The 12,520-nt window shown below is 35.9% G+C and overlaps 1 protein-coding gene across 12 annotated transcripts in view; it reads left to right on the top strand.

Annotated features, from left to right (window-relative positions):
• Positions 1-12,520, top strand: part of mast4 (microtubule associated serine/threonine kinase family member 4) — a 149,618-nt gene that overhangs the window by 106,171 nt on the left and 30,927 nt on the right. For 8 of the 12 annotated variants that reach the window (XM_017427532.3, XM_017427535.3, XM_017427534.3 and 5 more), the window contains 4 exons: positions 6,960-7,048; positions 9,622-9,691; positions 9,854-9,874; positions 10,261-10,339. In XM_017427532.3, coding sequence (XP_017283021.1) covers positions 6,960-7,048; positions 9,622-9,691; positions 9,854-9,874; positions 10,261-10,339 — 259 coding nt within the window. The remainder of the gene's footprint in view (positions 1-6,959; positions 7,049-9,621; positions 9,692-9,853; positions 9,875-10,260; positions 10,340-12,520) is intronic. The other 4 variants (XM_017427536.3, XM_025008409.2, XM_017427533.3 and 1 more) reach the window with 1 other exon arrangement.

Raw genomic sequence — 12,520 nt, 5'->3', positions numbered from 1 at the left:
AAGAGAACCTGACATAACAACCTGTGGTGGATGTTTTTTTGAGGATTTTTTTGTGTAAAGTAATCCAGAAGCAGTTAATTTGGTGTGTCCATGAGTGGTACTCAGCTCTGTAGCAGGTTGTGATGCTTGAAATGCTGTGACGAAAGGTGAGAGAGTGAAGTAACAAGAGGCTTGATTAGACAGCAGTGTGGCATAAATCCACAGTGAGAGCATATAAATAGATCTCATTAAATCAGATCTTCTTTGACTGAGCACATGTGTACTGACTCTCTCCATCATGATAAATATTTCATACTGTGTCCACTCTCCTGATTGCTGGGTTAACCCTGGAAACACCTTGAATAAACATGCATGAAGGGAGATTTTAATCAGTAGAGGGCTTCCTCTCTGATTGAAGATCAATTTACATTTTTGTGTGACAATATGAGCCTCAAAAATTTTTTACTGTAAAGTTTAAAGATAAAAGCATCTGATTGTGGCACTGTGTCAGTATATGCCATCAATGTCAACCTAAAGACTTGTTGGGAAATTCTGTTAATCTGTTTGGTACAACATACATACAAGTCTTGATGTACTGGAATTAAAAGTAGAAGTGGTACGTTGCATGATTCTTTTTTAAGTATGAAATACCAAATTGCAACTAAGTGTATTTGAAAAAATAATATTTGAACATGCAGTAGCAAGATAAGAACTATTTGAATCAACAAGAATCAACACCTGTTAAAAATTACTTGAGTTTTTATTTATTTTATTATTTTTGCCAAGGGAAATGTTCCATTTGTACTGGAACCAGTCTATGAGGAGGCTGGTCCCATTCTAGCAGCACCTTTCTGTTTCCTAATGGACGTCAGATTTTGTTTATGGTTGTTGGATAGAACATGATGATGCAAAGACATTGCAGACTATATAATTGGACAAAAAGAGTCATGATCAGTGGATTTGAGCAAGGATTCCTTTGTAAAGGGTAACACAACACATTTACTTGTTTTGTAAAGTCATTTAAATGTCCATCTTATTAGTGTCTGATACAAATGGAGGAGAGAAGTTGGGAATATACAAACCTAACTACTTATAGGAACATGCATCAAACCTTAGATTTATTGTTTACAGTCTTTTATTGTGCAGGTGACTGTGACATGGTGTATCCATTTAACTAAAGATAAATTTGTGCCTTACATCAGGACTTTTTATTATTATTATTTATTGTTTTTTTTTTCACTTTATGAATCTTTTTCATTTTTCTCACTTCAAGCAGCTTTGTCTAAAATAAACTGTGGTGTAAACAAAATGTTCACCTTTTTGATCAAGTTTAGCCAGATTTTTGTTGTCCTTATAACTCTAATTATTGGGTCTTTTCTAGCTCCTGCTTCAGAATAGTTTTTTTTTTTTTTGGCTCAACAGGACCTCCTAAGTGGCACAAGACAATGTCATTGGTCACACATACAATGACTGGCCAAGCAAATTTAACAGTCTTGCAGGACTCGTTGTAATAAAACTGTATTTGCATTTCTAAAGTAGAAGCTATTCAACTGTTGCTGTTGTCTGCTATGACTTTTTTTTTTTTTATTATGTGCAGCATACCACTCTTTACAATGACACTAATAAAATGATAAAACACTAAGTCAGTTATATGCAAACTGCAGCACAGGGTTAGAAAACTGTCAAACTGGGAGCCATTTGTAAGATTAAAAGGATAAATACATGAGAACTTATATCTGCTTTTTTAACATCTCTCAGCATCTATTGTATGAGCCCAATTGGACTGAACCAACTCAAAGGTGAGCGAGAAAGGGTAAAATTTTAGCAATTATTTGTAATTTAAAGTCAAAATAGAATTGACAAAGACTGTATGAATTTGTGGAAAATGCACACAACAAATTATGGTTATCTCATTTGTAGACGTACATCACACTGAACTAGAAAAACACTGGAATGGCCAGCCCCAGATTAAACTATGCTAACAAAATGATAATTGGTGTCGCCATTTTGGGAAGAGCTACTTGCTTATAGCAATGTGAGGCTTCCCATTTGAGCCTAAATATCAGAAAGAAACTAAACTCATTGAAGGACTCCAACATTTTGCCAGTATCCAGTTTACTCAGTTTTAGCACTTCCATCCACAATCAAGTGAGACAGACCATGGAGAAATAATAACATAATTTTATTTTTTCATGTAGGTGGGTCAGACTTGTAGTGTACTGACAGGTATACACAAAAAAACACATATTTTAGTGTCAGTAACATTTGCCCTATATCAATAAAATGACTGACTAATACAATAATACTTTGAACAAGATCATTAGATGAAATTAAATGTTAGAATTTTAATTTTATCCATTCTAAAGCACCTCGAGTACTGTTTGAAACAGACTTTTCCTCATTGGTGCTTAGATTTTGTTTTCCTATTTATTGAAAGCTGATTATATAATGAGTGCTGCATCAAAATCAAATGAAGGAAATAGACTGATTTAGCTTCAGTGCACTTTTTCTGAGAGTTCTTGTTTACCCTTTAAATCTAAATAATATAAAATACTTGAGGTAGGCAAAAGACTCTGAGACTGAGTGCACTTCAAGTCTTTTTAGTAATGTTCTTGTTAAATTTCTTTTGTACTGGGCACAAGTTAGCAAAATTGCCTAAATTGATTCAGCTCTGTAGCCATCATGACCGCTGCCAAGAAATACTATACTGCCTGATGTAAACTTTTTCGGTGCAAAAAGACACATTACATTGGTAGCACTTTATAACTACACCTTATTTAGCCTTATTTATTCATTAAAAAATGAATTTTTAACTGTGAAAAGATCATTAATTTAGGATGATCCATACTTAATACTTGTGTTTTGTCTACATTAACAAATACTAAAGCATAAATAGTCTTCACGTTAGAAAGGTTTAAAAAAAACTTAAATAGCAACTGCCTTGATTATTAATGCACTGCAGGATAAGTATACTGTTAATTCAAACATTCTCTTACCATTAATACATGTCTAACACATGGTGTGAAAGTACATTTATATGAGCATTTACCTACATGTACACAAAGTATATAGAATAGGTAATTCATGACTTATTAAGCATAAATTAACATTGAGTATGTTGGTTTTGGAATTAATTAGCCTTTATGGGTAAAGCATTAATACATGTTTTAAAATTATAGTGTATTAAGTATGAATCGTCCCTAATTAATGTTTTCAAGATCAATTAATCATTTATGAATGATTAAATAAGGCTAAATAAGGTGTAGTTATTACAAAGTGCTACCATTACATCATTTTTTCAATTATAAGTCACTTAGGATAAAAAAGTTTCAGCTATCTCAGTGTTTGGGAATAAACAAAGAGGAGGTGTTTTCAGCACTACTATGATAAACACCAAAGTTGAGTTCTGTCTGCAATAGAAAGTAAAACAGAAGACTTGTGTTGGGCAGCACTGTCCCATGTAATTGAAAATAATACACTTTTTGATAAAATCCATGATGTTAACCCTGCTAAGATCTGTTTGAATTGTTGACTGTTTCAGTTTTTACATTCTCCATCATCCAGCATTAATGCTTACTGATCATTTTAATAGTTTTTCCATCAAACAGTTTATTTTATCTAGTTTTGCGAAAACACATATTTTATTGAGCAGAACCATCAGAGCTGTGTGGCTCTTGACTTTAGCAAAGTGACATTGATGCTGTGATGCAGGGGAACCTGTAGCAGCAGCTTTGCAGCAGTGACAACAGAGACATGAACATCGCCAGATCATGTGTTTTCAGCTTGATTGTTGGATCCAGTCTGTAAATCTGATTATTTTGTTTGATCTCTGCTGCAGCATACATGCCTGACTGACTGACACTCTTCCTTCCATGTCCTCTTTTCTTTAACATAAATGATTGAGGTTCTACTGCTGCAGTAAAGGGTTCCATTCTTAAACCATCCAGCTAAACAGTGGAGAGAAAATAGGAAAATATATCTTTTTGCAGTTTGTAGGATTCAGATTATTTTTGAATAACATGGCAGGAAACTGCTAGAAATGGTTTATGTCTCTTAGGAGCTTACGTAACAGCATGTCATTGATTTGAGTCCATGACCTTGAAGTAAATCCACGTTTCCTCTGACAGTCTCTAATCTGAAATTATAAAGCCAATGCTAAGCAGGACACTAAGAGCTGAAGCTGCTTTTACTTAGAAATAATTCATTTTTTCCCCCCTCGAGGTTAAAAACTGGGTTTGATTTTTCTGAGTCACACGTTGTTGATCACAGTGGCTCCTTGTGAGTCACAGTCCTGTAATAGCCTGACCAGTTAATATGAAAACATGAATGCTCTGCGCAGAATTTGCTTTTTTGTAAGTAAACCAAAATGTTATGTCACTTGTTTTTGTGGCACAGTTTGTGTCACTGCTTACTCATGGACTGTATAGTCTGCCTGTGTATCAGTTAAGGTGTGTCATTTGAAGGGCTTATTTTAACCAAATGCTTGGTCATTCTTTTTGCATCATTAATAAAATATGTATTTAAACAAATTGAGGCTTGCTTGTTGTAGATACTGAATATTTTTTGCAGCTGAAAATTTAAGTTTTCAGGAACATTAATGGACAGAATGAATCAGTTTTGCTGAACTGAGGTGATAATGTTGATTATGAATGTAACACAAATATAAAGAAGTGTTTTGGACCTTTTGAAGTGGAGTTCTGTGAATATGGTATGAATAAATTATTTATTTTTGATGGCTCTTTTAACATCTTTAGTCTGGAGTTTAACTCTGACGGGACTGACAAGGTAAAGATCAAAACCAAACTGAATTGCAGACATCTTAAAATGGCTTCAATCTCAAAACTTTCGTCATGGTTAGTTTAAAAGTTGTTTCATAACCCTTTGTCACCATCATTTTGGCATTGCATGAGTACATGGAACTCTGTAGTTATCTGTAAGTGCAAATAGCAGGAGCTAGCTGCCTTTTACAGCCTCAGGTCACTTCCTGGTGAAATATTATATTTTTGTCCAAAATGCCAGTGTGATGTAAAATCAGCGGTATTGTAAATTTGCAGTTATTTCAAAATGGCAAAACCCATTTTGGAGGTGGGTTTTGACAAACTGATAAAGGCTAGTCCAAGCAGACTCACTTCCAAAAGTTGAAACAACTCCAGCCGTTAAAGTTTCATAATGTTTTATTTTAATTCCATTTTCTAAACCTTTACATCACCACTGATTTCACATCTTATGAGTGTTCTGGCAGAAAATTATAAAATTCCTGCAGGAAGTGACCTTAGGCTGCAGCTATCCATTGCTACTGTTTCTGCTTATAAATAATAAAATTAAATTTGATTAAATTGAATAGAGTTTTGCAGAATTCTATAGAACTTGCAGTGTAATATGAAGTTGATGGCAGTGTAAAGGTTTATAAAATAATGTTTGCATTAACCACTGGAGATTTTTTTTTAAGACTTTCAGCAATCCACTTTGCCCTTTGCTGTGTTCGGATTAACCATTAGCTCTTCAGTCCTGTCACAATTAAACTGTATTTCTCCAAACTTAGATTGTCGAAAGAGTTATCTAAAACAGGTAACATAATTGTTCATATTTTTTCCCCAGAACCTCATTCCAAAATGTCCAAAATATTTTGAAATGACGTATAACTGTGCAAAAACTAGTAAAACTAGTAGCAAAAGACTGGGGAGTCCATTCAACCAGATAAAGTAACAGGAACACTTTTATTGTTCAAGTCAGAAGTATTTTTTACCCCTCTGGGAGATATGACCTATCTTATGTGTAGATTTAGACTCTTTACAATATTAGTTTTCATTCAGATGGATGTCTGCTAATTTTCTGTGAAGTTATTATATTATAGGTGTGCTGAAAGATAAAAAAAAAAACTTTGTAAAGATTAACGATTAATCATTTATTGTCGGTTAATCCTGGAACATAAATAATAAAATTGTGTTCACCTTTAAGTAAACAAAACTCATCCATGTATGACATTCTATAGCTGAGGATAATGAAAAATACTATACCTTATCTAAAGAATGCTAAATGTATTAGTCATCTATGAAACAATAAAAAGTCATGTAGAAATATGGCATTTTTATTAGTTTAACCTTGCTTTTCATACATGGGTCAATTAATATAATATGACACTTTGAAATGTGATGTGGTGCAAGGCACTGTGGCGTAATGATGAAGATGGAGTTTATATTTTTTATCTTTGTTACAATTCACTTAAAAAAAAGATTGTAAAATGGCTGTGCTGTCAACTGTTGTCATTGTGAGGAAGTAAAAATGCTTATCATACAATGTGGTAACTTTTACCCAGAATGCAATGGCCCATGACCTTGTTGCCCATTTTTTCTATATGATTATTATCCATAATTATTGCATTTATATCAAATAAGTTTGATTATTTAGTCATTTTTACTTATCTTTCCTGAATGCTACCAGGAGTAAATGTGTACAAAACACAGCATCCTTTTTTGAGTTTGAAATGAACAGATGTCATTTTGAACTTATTGTCAAATTCAATCAGCATTTTGGAACCCAAGTGTCAGTCTCAATGGTCACTCCTCTAACCAGAGATAATATAAATGAAGTTTCTCTTCATTGTGCCAAACTGGAGACCTTCATTTCACCACATTTTAACTTACATTGATTCCTTATGTTCACTTCTAAAGTCATGGTGTGTTTTTAATCTGCTTTACAGAATACGATCTTATGATTCCTGCTCTGGCTTCTTTTCTCTGGATTGTTTCCTTTTGGTCAAATTCAGTTTTACAATTTATATTTAAAGTGTCAGCATCTAATAAGCTGAGGTGCTGTTACATATTGAGATGAGGCACTGTGAATCACATGGCTCATCCTAGCTTTTAAAGCTTTCTTAATTGTTTTTATAATTTATTTATTTGGAGAGTGTTTTATTTTATGTTGGTTTTATTTTACATTCTTTCATTTCCTATCTAATATGAGCCTCTGTGGTTTTGCAGCTGTAGAACAAGCAACAGAAAAAGCCTGATTGGAAGTGGCCAGTCGTCAGGTTTACCTCGACCTCATTCTCCGCTCTCATCTCTGACAGGTGAGTTCATGTTGTCTAATGTGTTTGCACCTGATCTTTGCAGTGTGAGAGACATACCCACTGGGTGTTCAGAGCCATTAATGCACAATGTTCTGTTCTATTGTATAATGCATACAAAAATATTTAAACTATTTAAAAAAACAGCATGGGAAAATGCAAGAACAACCTCAGCATCCAAATGAAAGCTCTTCTCTGGGCCCTGGTTATTTCCTGTTGCTGAAGGCAAAGTCAATAATGTTTTTACTTGTGTCTGCATGTGTTCGCCTGTAGTGTTAGCAAAATTGTTGTGCTAAAATTTGGTCTGATAGTAGCTAAGAGTCATTCACAACACATTTCTAGTACAAATAGATCATACTAGATCATTTGAGGGTGGCATGAGATTGTGACAGAATTCTCACAGCAAGAAGGCCACAAGATCACCTTCCAGCCTGGGGCCTTTCTGGGTGCAATTTGCACGTTCTCCCCGTACATGCGTGTGTTTTCTCCTGGTTCTCCAGTTTCCTCTCACAGACCAAAAGCATGCATGTTAGATTTATTGGTAACTCTAAATTGTCCCTATTTGTGAGTAAGAGTGTGAATGGTTGTTTGTCTTGTTTGTCTCTGTGCCCCTGTAATGGACTTGTGACGTGCCCAGGGTGTACCCTGCCTCTCACACAGTGACTGCTGGAGATGGGCACCAGGGGGGGGATAGATGGATGGAGATCACGTGATATACTGTAATATCATATGAGATCACTTGTAATGTTATTTTCAGGTTTTGACCAAAATGGCTATAAGTCTGTCAGTTCTCATTTTATGATCTCAGTCAGAAACTCTGGTATGAAAGGTGGTGGGCAGTGTGCCATCCTTCAAGGTTTGCTAGGCCTTTAAATTTCATTTAACTTTTACAAATAGAGAAAAATACAGTAAAATTCAGTATTTTAAGCAATAAGTAATATTGCCTGATCCAACTATTACATGCAGTCTTTTTTTGTCTGACTCATGATTGTACTGTACATTTTTATTGTCACATAAATTCTGTGGCTGAGAATTGAACAAATGAAAAGGTTGTGATTGTTTTGGGTCAGGAAGTGGGGGACTGCAGAAAGGAAATGCAAGAGCAGAAGGAGGGGAGGGAGTAATTTACTACAGGGCGTTTTATTTCCTGGCATTGCTTGGCAAGCCATGACACTGTGTTTAGTCTGTTTTGACCTGATGAAGGAGCTCAGACATTAAGATGGATTCACGCTCTGAAAGCATCAATGGTCTGAATAATGAATGTGTTCAGGCCCGGCATGACCTGACACTCTGGTTCAGACGTAATATTTGTTCCAAAGGTAAGAAAAAAATGTGTTTTCTATGCAGCCAAATACCCAGAATAATAGCCTGGTGACAGAAAATAATATGATTTTCCAGGGATCTGAAGCAGATCAGTTTTGTCATCAGTTTTGTACCTTCTGTGTGTTGTAGAATATTTCTTATTTTTCTGTTCTGACAATAATCAGTGTCTCTTCAGGTACAATTCAGTTTCCAGAGGAAGGTATTATAATCTTGAAGGCTTCCTGACTCTAGTGCATTTCATAGATGTCATTAATCACTAACATGATTCTCAGTAAGAAAGGTGCAAATGCATGAATGATGCAAACTTCAAAACACAAAAAGAAAAAATGTAAAGGAAAAATGCTGCAAATACCAAAAACCCTAAAATAAACAAACACCAGCAAGTAAATAAAAATTAAAGCTGCAAACTCACTCCACAAAATGGAAGTGCACCAGACCACAAGCGGGACTCAGCTTTGGATATTGGACATTCACGTTCTACGGATTCAGTGGTGTCTTCCTGCTGTTTGACCCGGTGCTGGCAGTGAGATGAAAGTCCTCCCACCTCCATGTGTTCCCTGCTCCTAAACACGATGCTTCGCTTAGGGACCACCAATAAATTATCAAACCAATGAGACTTGAAAAACAAAAACTTCTGACCAAGAGTTAACATTGAATTGTTTCACTAGATTGGACAAACCTAAGACACACCTAATTGTCTCTGATTTTAAAGTATTTTTGTATTTTTCATATTATTCAATATTTTATGATAAATTAATCTTTGACCTAAATGGGTTAAAATCATTTTCCAAAAGTTTATCTAGTTAATTCAAAGAGAATTATTTGCTTTAATTTATTTTTCAGTCAAGCTTTTTGTTCACACCTCAATCAAGCAGAAATGACCTCCAGCCCTGAAAACAATCATTTAAGTTTTATTTCATTATTCATTTGCTTATTATTTATTTTTCAAAAGATCTTAAGGATTCTTAAACAATAAATGTGTGATTGCTTCTGTGGTTTATCTGTTCAACATTCAACAGTTATTGCTTCCTAAAAAAAATGTTAAAAATAAAAAAGCTGGACTTCTGTTCTGTCCAGTTTTATGTTTTAAGCTTTTTTTGGTGGGGGATTTACCCTGTCCTGGATGACTGACAATCTACACCAGCATGTTGTTGCTTCCATTTGAAATTGGAGGGGAATTTTGTCAATCCTTTGATTGCAAGTTGTTTTAGTCTCTGAGTTTTTCATCATTTTTTTTCTGTCTTTTCATACAGGAACAAGCCCACAAGACAGCCCAAGAAACTTTTCTCCGAGCGCCTCTGCTCATTTCTCCTTTGCACGAAGGTAACCTGGCCTGAGATGGAAATATAGATGGAGTTTTTCAGTGAATAAACACTATTTTCTCTGCCAGGACATGAATTAATCTCCAAGTTTATTTTCAGAAACAACATGCATATTTATTTTGTTTAAGTTTTCAACACAACTATTTTTTTGTGTAATCCACAGTCATTGCCACAGAACAGACAGGTAACTTTAAGTTGGGCCTTTACTTATCTATAGTCACCAACCTCACATTCATCTGAAATATCCTGTGAAGTTCAACATATTCATTTGAGTTTGTCTCACTTTAACTTTGCAGTTTTCTTCATTAAAGTATCTAGCTCTAATTTCATGTTTTTGTGTGTGATGTAACTGATAGGTTTCATTCTAAAAAAAAATACTAGAAAAGATTGCTGTTCATCTACAAAAGTGTGACCATTTAGGGTTGAGATGTTTTTGCTCATGATCTGAATGCAAACATCGTCTCAAAAAGGAGCATGTTGCAGAAAAAAGCTTGTATTGGATCATAAATTCCTTCTCACTCAGAGGGATGTTTACAAGCTGTTGATCTGTTTGTTGTTGTCATGTGACAGGACTGATGGTCGCCGATGGTCTTTGGCCTCCCTTCCCTCCTCTGGATATGGAACCAACACACCCAGCTCCACAGTTTCTGTAAGAATCTCACTCTACTGAGCACAACATCTTAGTCTCCCTTCACACTGGATGATGACCCTGTTACACTCTCCTCAACCTGAATGACCTATCAAAATGTAGCTGGACGGCACATTTAAAAATCCTCCTTCCGTGTGAAGGCAATCATGATTCTGCTAGCCTCTTAGTGCTCACCATATACTGTACATTTTACCTGCTATTCTTTTACAGACCCTAATCTCTGTATGCCTGCCCTGGCATTGACTCTCTCAAACCATGTCAGGATGCAGCTACATGTATTACGTCTGCCTTGGGTTGTTTCTATAATCTTGTCATGGTTGTAGCCTTTGCATGAGGCCAAGGTGGCCAGTCCTGCTTCAAATTCTCAGTGACTAAACCACACCAGAGCATGTGGGTGTTACACCACTGATACAGTATGTTGTCACTATACTCCACCCAGGACCCCAGTATTCTGCCTCCATGATAAATCACTATGACTTTGCTGCAGAAATTTTATGTATGCTCAAAGCCATCATGGATGTATCATTTGTGTCTCTGCCAAATTGTACCTTTGTGGTTTTGGTCAGTTTGTACCTATATTTTTTTTAGATACAAACCGTCTGCAGGGTTTCCCTCAGTGTAATATAAGCCTGGCAGGCTGCCAGGCTTTCCCTCTCCCGCCGCCAGGCTAAGCTCCACTTGTTTATTGTAAAATACGTCATTTTTTATACACGTTTTTTTTCCACCCGCACCTCAAACGCGAGGTCACCGCCCATGGGTGCGTGCACCAACAGTGACGCAATCGTGCTGTCCCCGCCACTGCGCGAAGGCCCCGGGCAGTATTTTGTTGCGTCGTTGTGCACCGCGCGCACCGCGCTCCATTCAAATTGGACAATTCTGCTGCTCTGGCAGAGCTGGTTTGCCTGTATCAGTATTTATATGATCCCTCTATGAGAGATCACAGAGATAATCAAATGGTGTACAACTCATGGAAGGAGATTACTGTTGCAGCTGATAAAAAGGAGTATTTATAGACCATGATGGTTAGTTGAGTCGAAATTCAGAGGGTGGCTTTACAACACCGAGTATGGTAAGCATGTTTTGTAGTGAAAATATTAATATGACGTGTGGTAATTTATCCTTGTTTAACAGTAAATTGTTGCTGTTAAATTCAGCATTAGATATGCTTTGTTGATACATTTAGTGATCCAACATGCAGCCTGCGCCACAAAAAGCACAGCAAAGTACAGAATCTGTCTGTTTAGCAGGGTTCTCTGCTGTTATTCATTGGCCTTGTCGTGGGACATGTATTGGTGCCTTCTTTGCACTTTTTCATTTATGTTAATTTAATTTATTTGTAAATGTGACTTAAATTAGGATTCAAATTAGGTGCAATCAGTTAGTATTTATTTTAATTGTATTTTTGTTTAAAGTATTTGAAAAGTATCTTTTTGTAAAACTGTAGTTGTGTAAATATTTGACATAAATATCTTACAATATCACATAATAAATAGCCATATTTTCAACTTTCCTGTCAACTTTAATCTTTTTTTTTTTTTACTAAATCACGGTCTTCCGGCGAGCAGCCACCTACCACCGGGCTTAGCCTCTTTTCTGGGGGAAGCCGTGGTCTGTCACTCGTCAATTTGCCTGTTTTGTTCCCATCTTGCCAGCTACCCTCTTATTTAGGATTAGGTTTACTGAAATACATTTTTTCAATAAAGATTAGCAAATAAGGACCAATTTGATGATATTCTTCTTATTATTATTATTTTATTGTAGTTTGATCTGGGCATTTAGAGCAGTATCCCTGCATGTTTTCCGAATATCCCCAAACCTTGAGACAGAAGAAATGAAAGTATGCAGTTTTATTCATATCACACACTATGCCCCTAAAATGTTGGATATGTTTGCCTAAAAACACAAGCAGTTTAGGCTGTGCTTTCTCTACAAGCAGCATCCGGTTCAGTACACCTGTACTATAGAGAGTCTGCCTGGCATGCATATTTACACATTGCAGCTGAGCTATTACAGAACTTTGAGATGTTTGTCAAGAGGAGGGATCTTTATTCAGCTGTTAGCAAAGATAAACAAAATGTATTCATTCCTAATGTGGTGGAGATTACTTTTCATTTTTCCGCTTACCCAGTGAGGCAAGGAGGTGAACCCCAAGTCGGCTCCAGGTTCTGGTTTCTAGCTCCC

The sequence above is a fragment of the Kryptolebias marmoratus genome, linkage group LG14 (assembly GCF_001649575.2).
Source record: "Kryptolebias marmoratus isolate JLee-2015 linkage group LG14, ASM164957v2, whole genome shotgun sequence".
Taxonomy (NCBI): Eukaryota; Metazoa; Chordata; class Actinopteri; order Cyprinodontiformes; family Rivulidae; genus Kryptolebias; species Kryptolebias marmoratus.
This window is presented reverse-complemented; position numbering and strand designations above follow the sequence as displayed.